Here is an 18,841-nt window from a genome sequence, read left to right as displayed (position 1 = left end):
ACAATTATTAACACAATTACTTCAAATACTCGATAAGAGCACCGTTTAGAATATAGGTTTACTATTTTGTTGACATGGGGTGTTTTGGTGGTGATATTTATTATTATTATTAATAATAATAATATTGGTGTTATATCCCACTAACTAGGCTATATTTACTGTTTTCAGTGTCAACAAGATGTCGGTATTTTGTCCCGCAAGAGTGCGTTTTACGTGCTGGTAAATCTATTGAGTCTTGGGCTCAGAAAGCTTGAGCTTTACTCTCTGAAGTCCTCTCTACATGGTTTGATAAGGGAACATTTTATTGACTCATGGACTAGTTTGAAAACATGGTCTATGTGATCTACAGTATATCGTTAACTTTCATGATCTTGGCCCCTCCTCGTGCACGAGCTCAGGTGCGAGTGGTTTCTCTTTGCGGGTGTTGCCTCGCATTACAGGCAGCCCATGTCAGCGCTCGCCGTGTCCCAGTAGCGCTTCCTCGGCTGGAGCAGAGAGGATGTGAGAACGGCAAGTTGGTGTTGTGTTTGATTCACTATTACAGAATTTATTTAGTTGCAGACTTCACGATGATTAGTTCTGAATACTGCCTGGAGCTTAATAACGTGTTTCACACTGGCCAGGTAAGAACACAGTCTCTTAAAAATCTTGGACAAAAATAAATAACAGTAATTTTATCGTATTTGTGTTGATGTATGTAATGTTTATGTCATAGCGGGAATTTTATGACCTGTTGTAACAAACGCGGCAGGTGTCACATACTCATTGTTAAATAATGAAATAGGAATAGTCTTGACATTCATAAAAATGAATAAGCGATGATTATAAATTCGTGAAACAGAAAATCTTCACGACAGATGAATGTTGATTGGAATCGGGGACATTCACTTCTGTGAAAATAGGCCTATGATAAGGTAATTTCATTAGAAACTTGAGGTTTGCCGAAGGAGTGATTGTGAAACGAATTTCGATTACACAAATGGAATTAATTATTGTATCTCAATATTAATTAGAATAAAGACATAAAAATGGCACTGGTTTTTAAGGATATTTCCAAATAATTGTTGCTGTTACAGAGAATGAAGTATAGATTTGCTCCACTCGTGCTTCTGTTTCGTATCGCCATTTCGCATCCATAATTCATGCGTTCGGATATGAGTCCAGATCTATGTCGCGGAAGTCACAATAAGTACGGTACCGTAAGTTATTCATGACTGCAGTATCTTATTATAGTTCGGATATTTAGGGAAAATGCAACCGTTGTAATGGCGAAAACTGTGCAAAACTTTATAACTGAGCGAAGATAGTTGTAGCGAACTTTTTTTTGCTAGTGGTTTTACGACACAGACAGGTCTTATGACGACGATGGGATAGGAAAGGGCTAGGAGGTGGAAGGAAGCGGCCGTGGCTGATGTGAAAATGGGAAACCACGGAAAACCATCTCCAGGGCTGCCGACAGTGCGGTTCGAACCCACTATCTTCCGGATGCAAGCTCACAGTTGCGCGCCCCTAACCGCACGGCCAACTTGCCCGGTGTAGCGAACTTTAGTAGGATAATTAAATACCTACATCAGAAATTAGACAACACAGTAAAATCGAAAAGTCATTCTTCAAAGTTAGTAATAGAAGGAATTAAAATGGTAAACTGTTGCCTTAAATCGGACGCACTACATGGGAAGCGTGTTCCTTGAAGAGTCTTTGGGCAATATTGATAAACAATGCTGGATCGAATGAGTCAATGAGTTTTTACTTCATTCTACCGGTACGTAGAGCAATGACCGCTGGGCGAAATTTAGAAGAAGGTACACTTAAACTTTTATGCCTTTTTTAAATGAGTTTTTGAAACTCATTATAGGCCTTTTGTGCCGAAGATACTTTTTGTACTTTCAAACGTGTTTCACTAATCATGACGAGATTTTACGACAGTGTACGACAGTGTTGCTATAAAGTTTTAAGCGGCCAAATATCAAGGCCATTGACCCCTGCCGTACAGAAATGACTCAGTCGAGAGATTTCTTTTCATGCCGGCCTGAGTGGTTCAGTCAGACGGTTAAGGCGCTGGCCTTCTGACCCCAACTTGTCAGGTTCGATCCTGGCTCAGTCCTGTGGTATTTGAAGGTGCTCAAATACGTCAGCCTCGTGTAGGTAGATTTGCTGGCGTGTAAAAGAACACCTGCAGGACAAAATTCCGGCACCGGCGTCTCCGAAACCGTCAAAAGTAGTTAGTGGGACGTAAAGACAATACTCCTATTGTTTTATTTTATAACTACTAACGTTTTCCTTGATGTATCTATGGGCAACATCAATAAACGATTCTGGAGTGAATGAGTCAATCTCGCTATATCTCATCCATAAAACATGAAAGCTTTGGAGTAGCCTACACCTCTCATTAAGGACACTTTCGTAAAGGAACACTGACTTACGCTCTGATCTTCATCCAAATTCCATACGTTTATTTTAAAAACAGACCTTTACTATGTAATTTATTTTTCGGTGTGGATATAAGGATTTATGAATCCAGCTCTTAAACTGTGAAGTTCTCTAGACAACGCATTCTGATAGGCTCGGTACCCAAAACGTTCACGCGCAATTTAATGGAATCCCTATTCCGGCACTATATAGTGCTCAACGGTACTTCTCTGCAATACTAAAAACAAAGTCAAACACTTAGGACTTCTTATGGATAAACTTATTTGGCATGAGCATATCCATATATATACCAGCAGTTACACGCGGCTTTGCTCGCGTGGATTTCGTAATTTGATAAAAGTAATCGCTCCTCGGCACTGAACTAAGATATATCCGAACATCCCTGAAGTATAAAACTCACCGAAAAATATAGTTTTCTTTACCCCAGAAACTCTTTGTAAACCACATTTGAGGTACCGTTATTGCCTTTTGGGGCTAAGACGACCATGCGACACACAACTGTACATGTGAGAAAGTTTTGTCTCAAGTCGAAAAAAATACACGTTTCTTTCTTTTTAAAGGATATTCCAAATACCAATTTCCACGTCTGTAACACTTTCATTTTTTGAGATATAAGTATCCTCATAAAAAATAATTCAACTCAATTTTCAACTTCCTTTCACCCCCCGTTAAGTGCCTTTTCCGAAAACAAAAACGTACCACATGTTCCTGTATTCTTAAAGGACTTTCCAAATACCAAGTTTCTTGTCTGTAACATATTAAGTTCTTGACATATACTGTAGATATACCGGTACTCATTTAAAAAATTCGCCCGCCTTTTCAATTCTTTTCAGCCCCTTAAATGAACTTTCCGAAAACTAAAAAATAAGTGTTTCATTATTTTTAAAGGAGATTCCAAATACCAGTTTTCACGTCTGTACGTCTGTAACAACTTCAGTTTTTTTGGATATAAGTATTCTCGTAAAAATATTCAACTTCTCCACTTCTTTCCACCCATCTCCCCCCTTAAGTGGGCATTCCGAAAGCAAAAATGTACGTGTTTATTTATTTTTAAAGGAAATTCAAAATACCAACTTCACGTCTGTGACATTTTCAATTTTTAATATATAAGTATCCTCATGCACGGAATTCAACTCCTTCTTTACTTAGCTTCAAACCCCCTTAAGTTGATTTTCCGAAAACAAAAAATGGTGTTTGTTTATTTTCAAAGGAGATTCCAAATACCAATTTTCACGCCTGTAACATCGTTAGTTTTTGAGATATAAATATCCTCATTCAAAGAAATCAACTAATTTTTCAATTCATTCACGCCCTCCCCCCTTAAATGGATTTTCCGAAGACAAAAGAATACGTACTTATTTACTTTGAAAGAAGATTCCAAATACTGTACAATATTTCATATCTGTAACATCTTCAGTTTTTGATATGTAAGTATTCTCATGAAAAGAATTAAACTCCTTTTTCACCCGCCCCCACCCTCGCCCGTTAATTTGATCATACAATTTCCCCCCCCCCCCGCCAAAAATGCGCTTTTTCTTTATTTTTGAAGGAGATTCCAATTACCAATTTTCACGTCTGTAACATCTTTAGGTTTTGAGATATAAGTAAGTAGCCTCATAAAAAGAATACAATTCATTTTTCACCCCACCCCCGTCCGTTAAGTTTACCCCCTCCACCCCAATGCGTGTTCTTTATTTTTAAAAGAGATTCCAAATACCAATTTTCACGTCTGTAACCTTCAGTTTTTTAGACATAAGTTTCTCCATAAAAGAATTCATCTTTTTTCACTTCCTTTCACATCCCCCCTCCTCGCAAGTGAATTTTTCGAAAACAAAAACTACATGTTTCTTTACTTATAAAGGATCTTCCAAATACCCATTTTCACGTCTGCAACCATCTTTAGTTTTTGAGATATAATCATCCTCATACAAAGAATTCAACTCATTTTTCAATTCTTCCCTCCCCCCTTCTGTGGTTTCATCCGAAAAAAATGTATGTTTCTTTATTTTTAAAAGAGAGTAAAAATACCAATTTTCACATCTTTAACATGTTAAGTTTTTGAGATGTTCTGTAGATATGCCCATTTTAAAAATTCACCCCCTTTTCAGTTTCCCTTAAGTGGATTTTCCGAAAACTTATGTAGGTTTCTTTACTTTTATAGGAGATTCCAAGAACCATTTTTCAAGTCTGTAACATGTTAAGTGTCTGAGATATATTGTAGGCCTAAGATATATACTTTTTTAAATTTCACCCCGTTTCTCACTCCCGTTCACCCCCTATTCTTTGGATTTTCCAAAAACAAAAAATACGTGTTTCTTTATTCTTGAATGAGATTCCAAATTCCAATTTTCATGCCTGTAACATCTTCAGTTTGTGAGATATAAGTGTCCTCATAAAAGGTATTCAACCCCTTTCCCCCCCTTTCTTCAACCCCCTTAATGGGATTTTGCAAAAACAAAACAGCACTTGTTTCTTCATTTTTAATACCAATACCAATACCAATACCAATACCAATTTTACATCTAAACTTTTAAGTTTTTGAGATGTAGATATCCTCATTTAAAAATTTTACCCCCCTTTTCACCCCCTTAGCTACAGAATACCGGAAAATCCCTCTTTAGTGAGCACCTACACCCTAATACAAATGTATCACCAAAATTTCATTTCTTTATGTCCAATAGTTTTGGGTCGGCGATCATGAGTGAGTGAGTGAGTGAGTGAGTTTTTATATTCTCCTTTAAAAATAAAGAAACACGTATTTTTTTGTTTTCGGAAAATTCATTGGAGGGGGAGGGTGAAAGGAAGTGGAAAATTGAATTATTTTTATGGAGAAATTTAATATTCCAAAACCTGAAGGTTACACACGTGAAAAGTGGTAGTTTTAATCTTTTAAAAATAAATCAACGTGTATTTTCTTGTTTTCGAAAAAAACACTTAAGGGGGGGGGGTAAGGGCCTGAAAAGGGGGTTGAATTATTTTTATTAGGATAGTGATATATCAAAAACTAAATATGTTGCATACGTGGACATTTGTATTTGGAATCTCCTTTAAAAAGAAAGAAACACGTATTCTTTTGTTTTCGAAAAATCCACTTAAGGGGGGGGGGTGAAATATTGAAAAATTAGGTGAATTATTTGTATGAGGATACGTATATCTAAAAAAACTAAAGATGTTACATACGCGAAAGTTGGTATTTGGAATCTGTTTTAAATATAAAGAAACGCGCATTTTGGGGGAGGAAGGAGAATAAACTTGGGGAGGGGGGTGAAAATGGAGTTGAATTATTTTTATGTAGATACATATATCTCAAAAACTGAAGCTGTTACGGTCATGATAATTGGTATTTGGAAACTCCTTAATAAATAAATAAACATATTTATTGTTTCTGGAAAATCCACCTACGGGCGGGGGTGAAAGGAAGTGAAAAAACTGAATTCTTTTTATGGGGATACTTATATCTCAAAAACTGAAGGTTGCAGAGGTGGAAATTTGTATTTGGAATCTCCTTTAAAATAAAGAAACACGCATATTTGGTGGTGGGGAATCAACTTAACGTGGGTTGGGGGTGAAAAAGCAGTATAATTCTATTTATGAGGATACTTATATCTCAATATGAATATGTGGTAGTCGTGAAAACTGGTATTTGAAATATCTTTTAAAAAAAAGAGACACGTATATTTTGTTCTCGAAAAATCCCCTTAAGGTGGCAGCGAATGAATTGAAAAATTAGTTGAATTCTTTGTATGAGGGTACTTATAATCTCAAAAACTTAAGATGTTACTGTCATGATAATTGGTATTTGGAATCTCCTTTAAAAATAATGAAACGCACGTTATTTTGTTTTCGGAAAATTATTTAGGGGGTGAAAGAATTCAAAAATCAGTTGAATTATTTGTATGACGATATTTTTGTATCTAAAAAAAACCTAAAGATGTTACAGATGTGAAAATTGGTATAAGCATGTCCTTTAAAAATAAGAAGCACTTGTTTTCAGTAAATCTACTGAAGAGGATGATTAGAATCTGAAAAGCGGGTGAATTTTCTAAAATGAGTACCGTTATATCTACAGTATATGTCAAAAACTTAACATGTTACAGACATAAAACTTGGTATTTTGAAAGTCCATTAAAAATACAGGAACATGCATTTTTTGTTTTCGGAAAAACACTTAACGGGGGTGAAAAGAAGTGAAAAAAATGAATTATATTTATGAGGATACTTATATCTCAAAAACTGAAAGTTGGAACGTGAAAATTGGTATTCGGAATCTCCTATTTTATTTATTTTTTTTTTTTGCTAGGGGCTTTACGTCGCACCGACACAGATAGGTCTTATGGCGACGATGGGATAGGAAAGGCCTAGGAGTTGGAAGGAAGCGGCCGTGGCCTTAATTAAGGTACAGCCCCAGCATTTGCCTGGTGTGAAAATGGGAAACCACGGAAAACCATATTCAGGGCTGCCGATAGTGGGATTCGAACCTACTATCTCCCGGATGCAAGCTCACAGCCGCGCGCCTCTACGCGCACTGCCAACTCGCCCGGTAGGAATCTCCTTTAAAAATAAAGAAACGCGCATTTGGGGGCGGGGGGAGGCAACTTGGTGGGGGGCGAATAAGGAGCTCAATTCTTTTTATGAGGATATATATATATATATATCTCAAAACTTACTCGTTGGCTGAATGGTCAGCGTACAAGCCTTCGGTTCAGAGGGTCCCGGGTTCCATTCCCGGCCGAGTCGGCGATTTTATTAGCTTCTGATTAATTCTTCTGGCTCGGGGACTTGGTATTGTGTCCGTCCCAACTCTCTCCTTTTCATATGCACACAGTACAACACACTACACTACCAACCACCAGAGAAACACGCAAGTGATTACATCCCTCCATATAGTATTGGTGTCAAGAAGGGCATCCGGCCGTAAAATACGACCAAATCCACATGTGCCACGCAGTTTGCACCCGCGACCCCACGTGTGGGAAAAGTGGTACGAAAAGAAGAAGATATATCTCAAAACTGAAGATATAACAGTCGTGTTAATTGATATTTGGAAGCTCTTTTATAAATAACCATGTATTTTTTTGTTTCCGGAAAATCGACTTATTGTGGGGGGGGCGGTGAAAATAAGTAAAGGAGTTGAAATCTGTGTCTGAGGGTACTTCAGAAACTGAAGATGTTACAGTCGTGTAAGTTGGTATTTTGAATCTCCTTTAAAAATAAAGAAACACGTATTTATTGTTTTCGGAAATTCACTTAAGGGAGGGGGGGGGGTGAGAGGGGTGGAAAGAAGTGAAGAAGGAATGATAGTTAAAAATAAATGTGATAGAAAGGAAGGTCTTAAAAGTAGCACTATTAGGCAGTACCATATGGCTAATAAAGCAGGCATGAGGCAGTTTCTAAAAAGTAACTATGATCGGTGGAAAACGGTAAATAAAAATGTAAACAGACTCTGGGATGGGTTTAAAGAAATTGTTGAGGAATATGAAAACAGGTTTGTACCTTTAAGGGTGGTAAGGAATGGTAAAGACCCACCTTATTATAATAGAGAAATAAAGAGACTAAGAAGGAGGTGCAGACTGGAAAGAAATAGTTAGAAATGGCTGTGGAAGTAAGCAGAAATTGAAGGAACTTAAACTTACTAGAAAATTGAATCTAGCAAAGAAGGCAGCTAAGGATAACATGATGGCAAGCATAATTGGCAGTCATACAAATTTTAGTGAAAAATGGAAGGGTATGTATAGGTATTTTAAGGCAGAAACAGGTTCCAAGAAGGACATTCCAGGAATAATTAATGAACAAGGAGAGTGTGTGTGTGAGGATCTTCAAAAAACAGAAGTATTCAGTCAGCAGTATATAAAGATTGTTGGTTACAAGGATAACGTCCAGGTAGAGGACGAGACTAAGGCCAAAGAAGTATTACAATTTACATATGATAATAATGACATTTACAATAAGATACAAAAGTTGAAAACTAGAAAAGCAGCTGGAATTGATCAGATTTCTGGGGATATACTAAAAACAATGGGTTGGGATATAGTACCATATCTGAAGTACTTATTTGATTATTGTTTGGTTGAAGGACCTATACCAAATGAATGGAGAGTTGCTATAGTTGCCCCTGTGTATAAAGGAAAATATGATAGACATAAAGCTGAAAATTACAGGCCAGTAAGTTTGACGTGCATTGTATGTAAGCTTTGGGAAGGCATTATTTCTGATTATATTATACATTTTTGCAAAATTAATAACTGGTTTTATAGATGGCAGTTCGGTTTTAGGAAAGGTTATTCCACTGAAGCTCAACTTGTAGGATTCCAGCAAGATATAGCAGATATCTTGGATTCTGGAGGTCAAATGGACTGTATCGCGACTGACCTGTCTAAAGCATTTGATAGGGTGGATCATGGGAGACTACTGGCAAAAATGAGTACAATTGGACTAGACAAAAGAGTGACTGAATGGGCTGCTATATTTCTAGAAAATAGATCTCAGAGAATTAGAGTAGGCAAAGCTTTATCTGACCCTGTAATAAGAGGGGAATTCCTCAAGGCAGTATTATCGGACCTTTATGTTTTCTTATATATATAAATTATATGAGTAAAGGAGTGGAATCGGAGGTAAGGCTTTTTGCGGATGATGTTATTCTCTATAGAGTAATAAATAAGTTACAAGATTGTGAGCAACTGCAGCGTGACCTCGAAAATGTTGTGAGATGGACAGCAGGCAATGGTATGTTGATAAACGGGGTTAAAAGTCAGGTTGTGAGTTTCACAAATAGGAAAAGTCCTCTCAGTTTTAATTACTGCGTTGATAGGGTGAAAGTTCCTTTTGGGGATCAGTGTAAGTATCTAGGTGTTAATATAAGGAAAGATCTTCATTGGGGTAATCACATAAATGGGATTGTAAATAAAGGGTACAGATCTCTGCACATGGTTATGAGGGTGTTTAGGGGTTGTATTAAAGATGTAAAGGAGAGGGCATATAAGTCTCTGGTAAGACCCCAACTAGAGTATGGTTCCAGTGTATGGGACCCTCACCGGGATTACTTTATTCAGGAACTGGAAAAAATCCAAAGAAAAACAGCTCGATTTGTTCTGGGTGATTTCCGACAAAAGATTAGCGTTACAAAAATGTTGCAAAGTTTGGGTTGGGAGGAATTGAGAGAAAGAAGAAGAGCTGCTCGACTAAGTGGTATGTTCCGAGCTGTCAGTGGAGAGAAGGCGTGGAATGACATTAGTAGACAAATAAGTTTGAGTGACATTTATAAAAGTAGGAAAGATCACGATATGAAGATAAAGTTTGAATTCAAGAGGACAAATTGGGGCAAATATTTATTTATAGGAAGGGGAGTTAGGGATTGGAATAACTTACCAAGGGATACGTTAAATAAATTTCCAATTTCTTTGAAATCTTTTTTTTTTGTGGCTATTTTGCTTTACGTCGCACCGACACAGATAGGTTTTATGGCGACGATGGGATAGGAAAGGCCTAGGAATTGGAAGGAAGCGGCCGTGGCCTTAATTAAGGTACAGCCCCGGCATTTGCCTGGTGTGAAAATGGGAAACCACGGAAAACCATCTTCAGGGCTGCCGACAGTGGGGCTCGAACCTACTATCTCCCGATTACTGGATACTGGCCGCACTTAAGCAACTGCAGCTATCGAGCTCGGTTTGAAATCATTTAGGAAAAGGCTAGGAAAACAAATCTGCCACCTGGGCGACTGCCCTAAATGCAGATCAGTATTGATTGATTCATTGAACTTTTTATGAGGATACTTATATCTAAAAAACTGGAGGTTTCAGACGTGAAAATCGGTATTGGAATCTCCTTTCAAAATAAAGAAACGCGCATTTTGGGCGGGGGTGGGGGATCAACTTAGTGGGGGGCGAATAAGGAGATCAATTCTTTTTATGAGGATAGATATATCTTAAAACTGAAGATGTTACAGTTGCGTTAATTGATATTTGGAAGCTCCTTATATATATCTCAAAAACTGAAGATGTTACAGTCGTGATAATTGATATTTGGAAGCTCCTTTATAAATAAAGCAACGCGTATTTTTTGTCTTAAGAAAATTGAAAAAATAGGTGAATTTTTAAAATGAGTGCCGGTATATCCACAGTATATGTCGAAAACTTAATACGCCACAGACGTGAAACTTGGTATTTGGAAAGTCTTTATAAATACAGCAACATGAATTTTTTGTTTTCAGAAAAGGCATTAAAAGGTGATGAAAAGAAGTAAAAATACGGTTGAATTATTTTTTATGAGGATACTTATTTCCCAAAAACTGAAGACGTTACAAAACAGAAAATTGGTAATTGGAATCTCCTTTAAAAATAAAGAAACATGTAATATTTGTTTTCCGAGAATCCACTTAGGTGGGGGCGGGGGTTGATAAAGGGGTTGAATTCTTATCATGGGGATATTTATATCTCAAGAAGTGAAGATGTTACAGTCGAGGAAATAGGTATTTGGAATTTCTTTTAAAAATAAAGAAACATTTTTTTTTTTTTTTTTTTGTTGACATTAATACTTTCACGGCCCGTACTTATAGACATGATACTGTATAGGCTTTTGGGTTTATGCCGTGTCAAGAAAATAAGGTGAAATTTTTTACGTTTCGCAGAGAACTGTGCTCTGCGTCATCAGAAGAAATCTCGACTGTCCACGAGAAAGGCTTCTTAAACAATGATTCTTTAAATTTAGACGTTATAATAGAAGTGGAAATGGTACGTTCATTCGCCACCAGATGGCTCCCAGGACGTCGCACAGCGCTAGCGTTCGAATCGGAAGCTGACCGAACCATCAGAATCAGTCTAAGAGGTTCACATAATACGTGAACGAAACATATGATATTGACAGTTGTATGATATTGACACAAGCCTAGAATGAAACATCTGGCGATGAGGAACGCACGGATTTGGAAAACACCGAGACGAAATAACAATATTGAAGGGACAGGGAAGGGAACTACCTACGTACTGGCAACCAGGTATTACATAATTGGTAGGCGGTGTTCCTGTTGAAATTGTTAGGATTTCTACGTATTTCCACGGCTTCCCGTAAAATCCTGGACCTGTAGTGTCTAGTGTGGGTAAGAGCTCGAGCATCTTGGAACATGACATCACGACTCGACGATAGAACGTGCTCAGCTGTTGCCGATTTGTCTGGTTGGTTGAGACGAATATTACGTTCATGTTCCTTGATACGGGTACCAATGGACCGGCTTGTTTGGCCGATGTATACCTTACCGCAAGTACAGGGAATTTCGTATACCCCAGGATGTAAAAGTGGGGACAATTTGTCCTTGGTTTTACTCAGACTGTGAGCAATTTTAGTGGCGGTGCCAAACACGAATTTTATATTGTGTTTTGCGGAGGACCTTGGCAATTCGTTCTGTGGTGTTGTGAATGTAAGGCAAGTCGGCAGTTCCCTTCACTTCTTCCTTCTGTGAGCTTTGCTTGGTCGTTTCACTCGGATGCAAGGCTCTATGAATCTGCAAATCGCTGTAACAATTACCCTTGAACGTGACTTTGAGCGTGTCCATCTCCATCTGGATATTTGACGGCTCACAAATTCGTCTCGCCCTATTGGTGAGTGTCGTGAGAATGCCTTGTTTTTGTGCCATGAGGGCGAGACGAATTTGTGAGCCATCAAATATCCAGGTGGAGATGGACACGCTGAAAGTCACGTTCAAGGGTAATGGTTACAGCTATTTGAAGATTCATAGAGCCCTGCATCCCAGAGAAAGGACCGAGCTCGATAGCTGCAGTCGCTTAAGTGCGGCTAGTATCCAGTAATCGGGAGATAGTGGGTTCGAATCCCACTATCGGCAGCCCTGAAGGTCACGGCCGCTTCCTTTCCATTCCTACGCCTTTCCCATCCTATCGTCGCCATAAGACATATCTGTGTCGGTGCGACGAAAAAGCAAATAGCAAAACCCAGTGAAACGACCAAGCAAAGCTCACAGAAGGAAGAAGTGAAGGGAACTGCCGACTTGCCTTACATTCACAACACCACAGAACGAATTGCCAAGGTCCTCCGCAAAACACAATATAAAATCCGTGTTTGGCACCGCCACTAAAATTGCTCACAGTCTGAGTAAGACCAAGAACAAATTGTCCCCACCTTTACATCCTGGGGTATACGAAATTCCCTGTACTTGCGGTAAGGTATACATCGGCCAAACATGCCGGTCCATTGGTACCCGTATCAAGGAACATGAACGTAATATTCGTCTCAACCAACCAGACAAATCGGCAATGGCTGAGCACGCTCTATCGTCGGGTCGTGATGTCATGTTCCAAGATGCTCGAGCTCTTACAAACACTAGACACTACAGGTCCAGGATTATACGGGAAGCCGTGGAAATACGTAGAAATCCTAACAATTTCAACAGGGACACCGCCTACCAATTATGTAATACCTGGTTGCCAGTACGTAGGGAGTTCCCTTCCCTGCCCCTTCAATATTGTTATTTCGTTTCGGTGTTTTCCAAATTCGTGCGTTCCTCATCGCCAGATGTTTCATTCTAGGCTTGTCAATATCATACACCTGTCAATACCATGTGTTTCGTTCACATGTTATGTGAACCTCTTAGACTGATTCTGATGGTTCGGTCAGCTTCCGATTCGAACGCTAGCGCTGTGCGACGTCCTGGGAGCCATCTGGTGGCGAATGAACGTACCATTTCCACTTCTATTATAACGTCTAAATTTAAAGAGTCACTGTTTAAGAAGCCTTTCTCGTGGACAGTCGAGATTTCTTCTGATGACGCAGAGCACAGTTCTCTGCGAAACGTAAAGAATTTCACCTTATTTTCTTGACACGGCAAAAGCCCAAAAGCCTATACAGTATCTTTTTTATTCCGGCTTGATAGAAGACTGTTTCTCACATGTACAGTTCTATGTCGCATGGTCATCTTAGCCCCAAAAGGCAATACCACAAACGTGGTTTACAAAAAGAATCTGGTGTAAATGAAACTCAATTCTTAGGTGAGTTTTAATACTGTAGGGTATTTCGGATAAAGTCTTGGTACAGTACCGAGGAACGCTTACTTTTAACAAATGAAATCCACGCGAGCTAAGCCGCGGGTAACTGCTAGTACACTTATATGGTACGAACACACAAGACATGCATATTCCAATTACAGTAACCAAAACGCGCTGACCGTCACAATATTAAGAAATAATCTCCTTCCTAGGACCAAATAATTTACAACTCAACCGTCCATCGTAAGCTTACTTATTTACACTGACTGCCGAGAGTTATAAACAGGCTCGAAACTTCAGTATTTGATGATGATGCTTGTTGTTTAAAGGGGCCTAACATATGAGGTCATCGGCGCCAACTTCAATATTCATCAATATTTAGAGTTTAGATAAGGAGAATGTCTTTGTTATCACATCTTCGCTGATTACTGGATTCTCAGAATTGGCTAATTACTTCAAAAGCCTTGTTGATTGTTGTGAGTGGTAGCAAGGGATGTTTATTATTGGAACAGGTTGGGAAACCCACATTCTTTCAGAAATAACTACCGTACTCCTGTTGATTAAAGAAGCTCTGCACTACGATGGCTAAGTGTGGAATAACCCTCTGTAATACTACTGATACTGTGTTCTGTGCTGTAGATTTATCAATATGTAAAATTACTCTTCAGCTACTGAAGTAAGAAACAGTAATGGGCCCCTTACAAGGCATAACCCCCCCCCCTCACCGCGCCACGTGGTATGCGGGGTCCTTATCGCCGCCACAGGCATGATTCAGTCTTAATCTTATAATAGCGGTTATGTGTCACCTTGTTTATAAGCCATTGGCAAACCACGTTTTTTTTTTTTTTTTTTTTTTTTTTTTTTTTTTTTTTTTTTTTTTTTTTTTCGGGATAGTCTGCAATAGATCATATAGCTGTTTCCCTTTATACTGGGGACTCACGTTTCCAGTTTTCAATCCAAATTCAATAAATAAGTGCTTATCTTATGTTAGCTCACCGAAACTAGTACCCAGTAACTCAAAAGTTGTATGTTATCTATCACTGAAAATTTACCAGAAGTAATGTTTTCTTTCATTAGTCAAATCAAGAATATGTTTAACTTACGGTACACGGAACTGTTATTCCACTAAATAAATAAATAAATAAATAAATAAATAAATAAATAAATAAATAAATAAATAAATAAATAAATAAATAAATAAATAAATAAATTAATTAATTAAATAAATAAATAAATAAATAAATAAATAATACTCTGGGACTCTGAAAGTAAAAGTGACAGAAAAAGAAAATAAAGACAAACGGGGCCCCTTTGCCATGAAGTCTTTCACGGTGTAGATAAGGGATTAGGATATATTCAACTCAACTGCAGTAAGGTGCTCTGTTATATTGTGCATACAATGATTAACTTATTAAAGGTTTGATGATCCCTTAGGGTTTTTCCGTGTCAATGAAATAAAGAATGCCGTAGTTTATAAATTGTCCCATGTTTTATGTTTCTAACTTACGGCCAATTTTACCTATACATCAGTAATTACTCTTGTCATCTCCCCCTGTGGGTGGGGGCGGTAGAAAAACACCCACGGTATCCCTTGTCTGTCGTAAGAGGTGACTAAAAGGGACCCCAGTGTCTCTTAACTTGGGCGCGTGGATTGGCGTGGATTGACGAGCCTGGCACAAGTATGTGGAAGCAATGCCAGGGCTCATATAAGGTCAATTAAAGTGACAGTTCTAACTCATTCTAGAAAACTAGTGCACAGTGAACATTATACTCACCTGAGATAGATCTGGGCGTATCACGAAGATTATAACAAAAACTCTCTAAATGTCTAAAGATAACACAAGAACCTTCTTCTACTGCTTCTCCCATGCCTATGGAGTCGCGGGCACGAACTCTGTCGCACATGTGGATTTTGGCCCATTTTTACGGTCGGATGCCCTTTCCGACGCCAACCCTATATAGAGAGATGTAAGCAATATTACGTGTTTCAGTGGTGTTTGGTAGTGTGGTGTGTTGTCTGAATATGAGGAGGAGAGTGTTGGGACAAACACAAAGAGTGCCCGGCCGGGAATCAAACCCCCTGAACCGAATCAACGCTGACCAATCATCCAAGGAATCAAAGATGACACAAGAGTGGTGGTGGTGATTATTGTTTTAAGAGGAAGTACAACTAGGCAACCATCCTCTACGTAACACTAATCAGAGAGAAAAAATGGAAGGGATCCGTCACTTCGAAAAATGAAGGTATAAGCCAAAGAGAGACAAGGGCCACGAAGGGCGTGAAAATGAAAGACTCCCTAACCCTCGGAACCTAATAGCGTCGGGTCGGAAAAGAACAAGAGTTGACCAAGAGAGGTCGGATAGGATAGATGAAAGTGACGAGCCTGGCACAAGTAAGTAGAAGCAATGCCAGGCCTCATATAAGGGCCCCGTGGTCACCAATCCACGCTCCCAAGTTAAGAGCCTCTGGGCCCCTTTTAGTCACCTCTTACGACAGGCAGGGGATACCGTGTGTGTTATTCTACCGCCCCCACCCACAGGGGGAGATGACACAAGATTAATTACTGATGTTACAATATTGGTTTGTTCACTGGGAAATAATTTTGAGTCGCCGTGACTCGAGGACAGAGAAGCACTCGATTTAGTTTCTCAGCCTTATCAGGTGCGTGGGAGACGTGGTAGCCGAGTGGCATCGTCAGTGACTTCTCATCAAGGCGGCCGTCGTTTGAATCCACGTCAATGCACCGGGGTTTTTTGGAATGAGACATGACGAGTTTGTGATTCCGGTTCCCATTGCTATGATCACGATACAACGGTCACGTAAAACTATAAGCTTACTTTTGCTTTTTATCAGGTGTAGCCGTTGAGATTGGTCTTCTGGATAGGCTATTAATCGTATATGATTGACGGTATACAATACATATTCTTCATATGAAGTAAAAAATGGACATATTTAGTCCGTTACTACGTGTAAATATTTCGTTTTTCATGTCGAAGTTGATGTCACCAGCCCTGTGCACTCGAGTGTGTAGTCTATGTTATTGTAACAATGCTGGTGTTGCTCAATTCTTTAAAGCTACAATTGGGGTGCCTGAGGCAACATTTACATTTGTTAACATATAAAGTAAACTCTTGTCCTTATCGTGAGGTGTTCCAGCTCTTTTCAGGCACATCCCCAATGGAGAAGAGCTGCATGTACCATTTCAACCATATACCAGCCCTCCTGCCATTCTTCAATTTCTGGCAGTACCGGGAATCGAACCCGGGCCCCTGAGGACGGCAGCTAATAACACTAACCGTTACGCTACGGAGGCGGCCTGTTAACATGATGAAAAACCATCAAACGCCGGAACCCCGTATCGAGCCACTGAGTTCTGACTTGTGATCCAACCCTACATTTCATATTTAGCTTGCCTAGCTAAGCATGTTGATGAAGTCGTGTGGCCTCGGGAGAGGTCCGGTGCAGGTCTTTCTAGTTGATGCCCATGGCCGACCTTCGTGTTTGGGTGTGTGATGATGATAATGAGATACGGAGAGGGTGAAACCCGGTGTCGGCGCATAGCCTACTCCTATTGAATAACACCAAGGAGTCTACTCAAGTCTTAACGTCTCCATCCGACGGACGGAATCACCAACACTTCGGAGGCCTATCGCATGCAATCTAGTGATTAGAAATTGTATACCACCACCTCTCCTACCCTTCTGGCCAACATTCTGATGGTGAATTTGTTTCCTCGAACCAGAAAGCACGTTGTCATACCGTAAAGACTTGATGCCTTACCGACCATGGCTGACGTGTTGATGACATGAACAAGTTATCGAGAATAGAGACTGAAAGTGTCCACCTCTGTGTTCGATTCCCGGTTCTGCCACAAAATATGAAAAGTGGTACGAAGTACACCTCTGTGGTGTAGTGGTTAGTGTTCGATTCTTGGCTCTGCCACAATTTGAAAAGTGGTACAAGGGCTGGAACAGGGTTTACTCAGCCTTGGAATATCGGGGTTCGATTCCCACCCCAGCTATCCTCGAAGTGGTTTCCCACTTCTCCAGGCAAATGGTACCTAACTTAAGGCCACGGCCGCTTCCTTGCCTAATTCTTCCAATCTTCCCATCCCCTACAATGCCCCTGTTCGACATAGCAGGCGAGGCCACCTGGATGAGGTACTGGTCCTCCTCTTTCCTTGTATCACCCGACCCAAAGTCTCACGTTCCAGGATCCCTTGAGGTGGTAGAGGTGGAATCACCCTTTCATACCTGTTGTGTGTTTAATGAAACATTTAGGCCTAATGCAATTGAATATACTTTGTCTCATTCCCTCGCTGCTTTAATTTCGATTATGTCCAATTCTAGAATAAAGTAATACTGGAGAAGGGGGGAGGGGAGGGAATCAACTTAATGTGGGGTGGGGGTGAAAAAGGAGTCTTAATTCTTTTTATGAGGATACTTATATTTCAATAAATGTTGTAGTCGTGAAACACTAGCCTGCAAAAAAAAAAACTTTTTTGTGCGGTAAAAACGAAAATACAAAATATTATTTTGTTCTTACGTAAAATTGTTGATACTTAGTATTTGGAATACACATAAATGCTGCTTTGTAAGCAAGTAGATGGTTTGTATTATATTTTTAATGTATATTGAAATTCGTGAAACTGAAGCATAAAACGCCTATTTAGTTTCGGCTGTACAGTTGCTTTTAAATTAATATAACCGTACCTTGAATAAAAATTACATGGTTAAACATACATAGTTTTGTTACTTACATTAGGCCTATATGCAGGTTAGATTCACACCTCCATCTTTTCCCGTTTTCCGTGGAATTTCCCGGTTTTTGAAGTTCTTGAATGATATCTAGAAGGGTCGTCTCGTGCAATCGACCAGCAGTAATCGGCCATCATATTCACATCTCAACGTCCCTGATAGCGCCGTTCTGCATCTTTGAGATCCTGGTGAAACCTTTCACCTTGTTCTTCACTGACAGTTCCTAAATTTGGTGGGAAATAATCCATATGCGAAGCTAAGAAATGAAGCTTAAGGTTCATATTACAACCGAGTTCCTTAAACTTTACCAACATTTTCCTTACAATTTCTTTTTTATTGAGGGTCCTTAATGTTGCCAAGGAATTTAGTCACTACATCTTTGAATGCGTTCCATGCCTCTTTCTCAATTTTGGTCATCGTGTCTGTGAAATTGTTATCCTTCATCAGTTTACGAATCTGTGGTCCATCAAATACGCCTTCTTTGATTTTTTCATCTGATAATGGGGGAAATTTAATGGATAAATATTGGAAGCATAGGCTACTTTTATCTAATGCCTTGACATACAGTTTCATCAATCCTAATTTGATGTGCAAGGGTTAAAGTAGAATTTTTTCACGGTCAATAAGACTTACATTCAAGAAATTTTTGGATCCTGGTTGTAGTT

The 18,841-nt window shown here is 39.2% G+C and overlaps 1 protein-coding gene across 1 annotated transcript in view; it reads left to right on the top strand.

Moving 5' to 3' along the window:
• Window positions 1–478: 478 nt before the first annotated feature.
• Window positions 479–18,841, top strand: part of LOC136876950 (ATP-binding cassette sub-family G member 5) — a 143,606-nt gene continuing 125,243 nt past the window's right edge. The window contains exon 1 of the mRNA XM_067150722.2: window positions 479–623. Within this exon, the coding sequence (XP_067006823.1) occupies window positions 570–623 (54 nt within the window). The 5' untranslated portion in view covers window positions 479–569. The remainder of the gene's footprint in view (window positions 624–18,841) is intronic.

Source organism: Anabrus simplex, chromosome 1 (genome assembly GCF_040414725.1).
Source record: "Anabrus simplex isolate iqAnaSimp1 chromosome 1, ASM4041472v1, whole genome shotgun sequence".
Lineage (NCBI taxonomy): Eukaryota > Metazoa > Arthropoda > Insecta > Orthoptera > Tettigoniidae > Anabrus > Anabrus simplex.
Note: the sequence above shows the minus strand (reverse complement) of the source record. Positions and strands in the feature narration are given on the sequence as shown.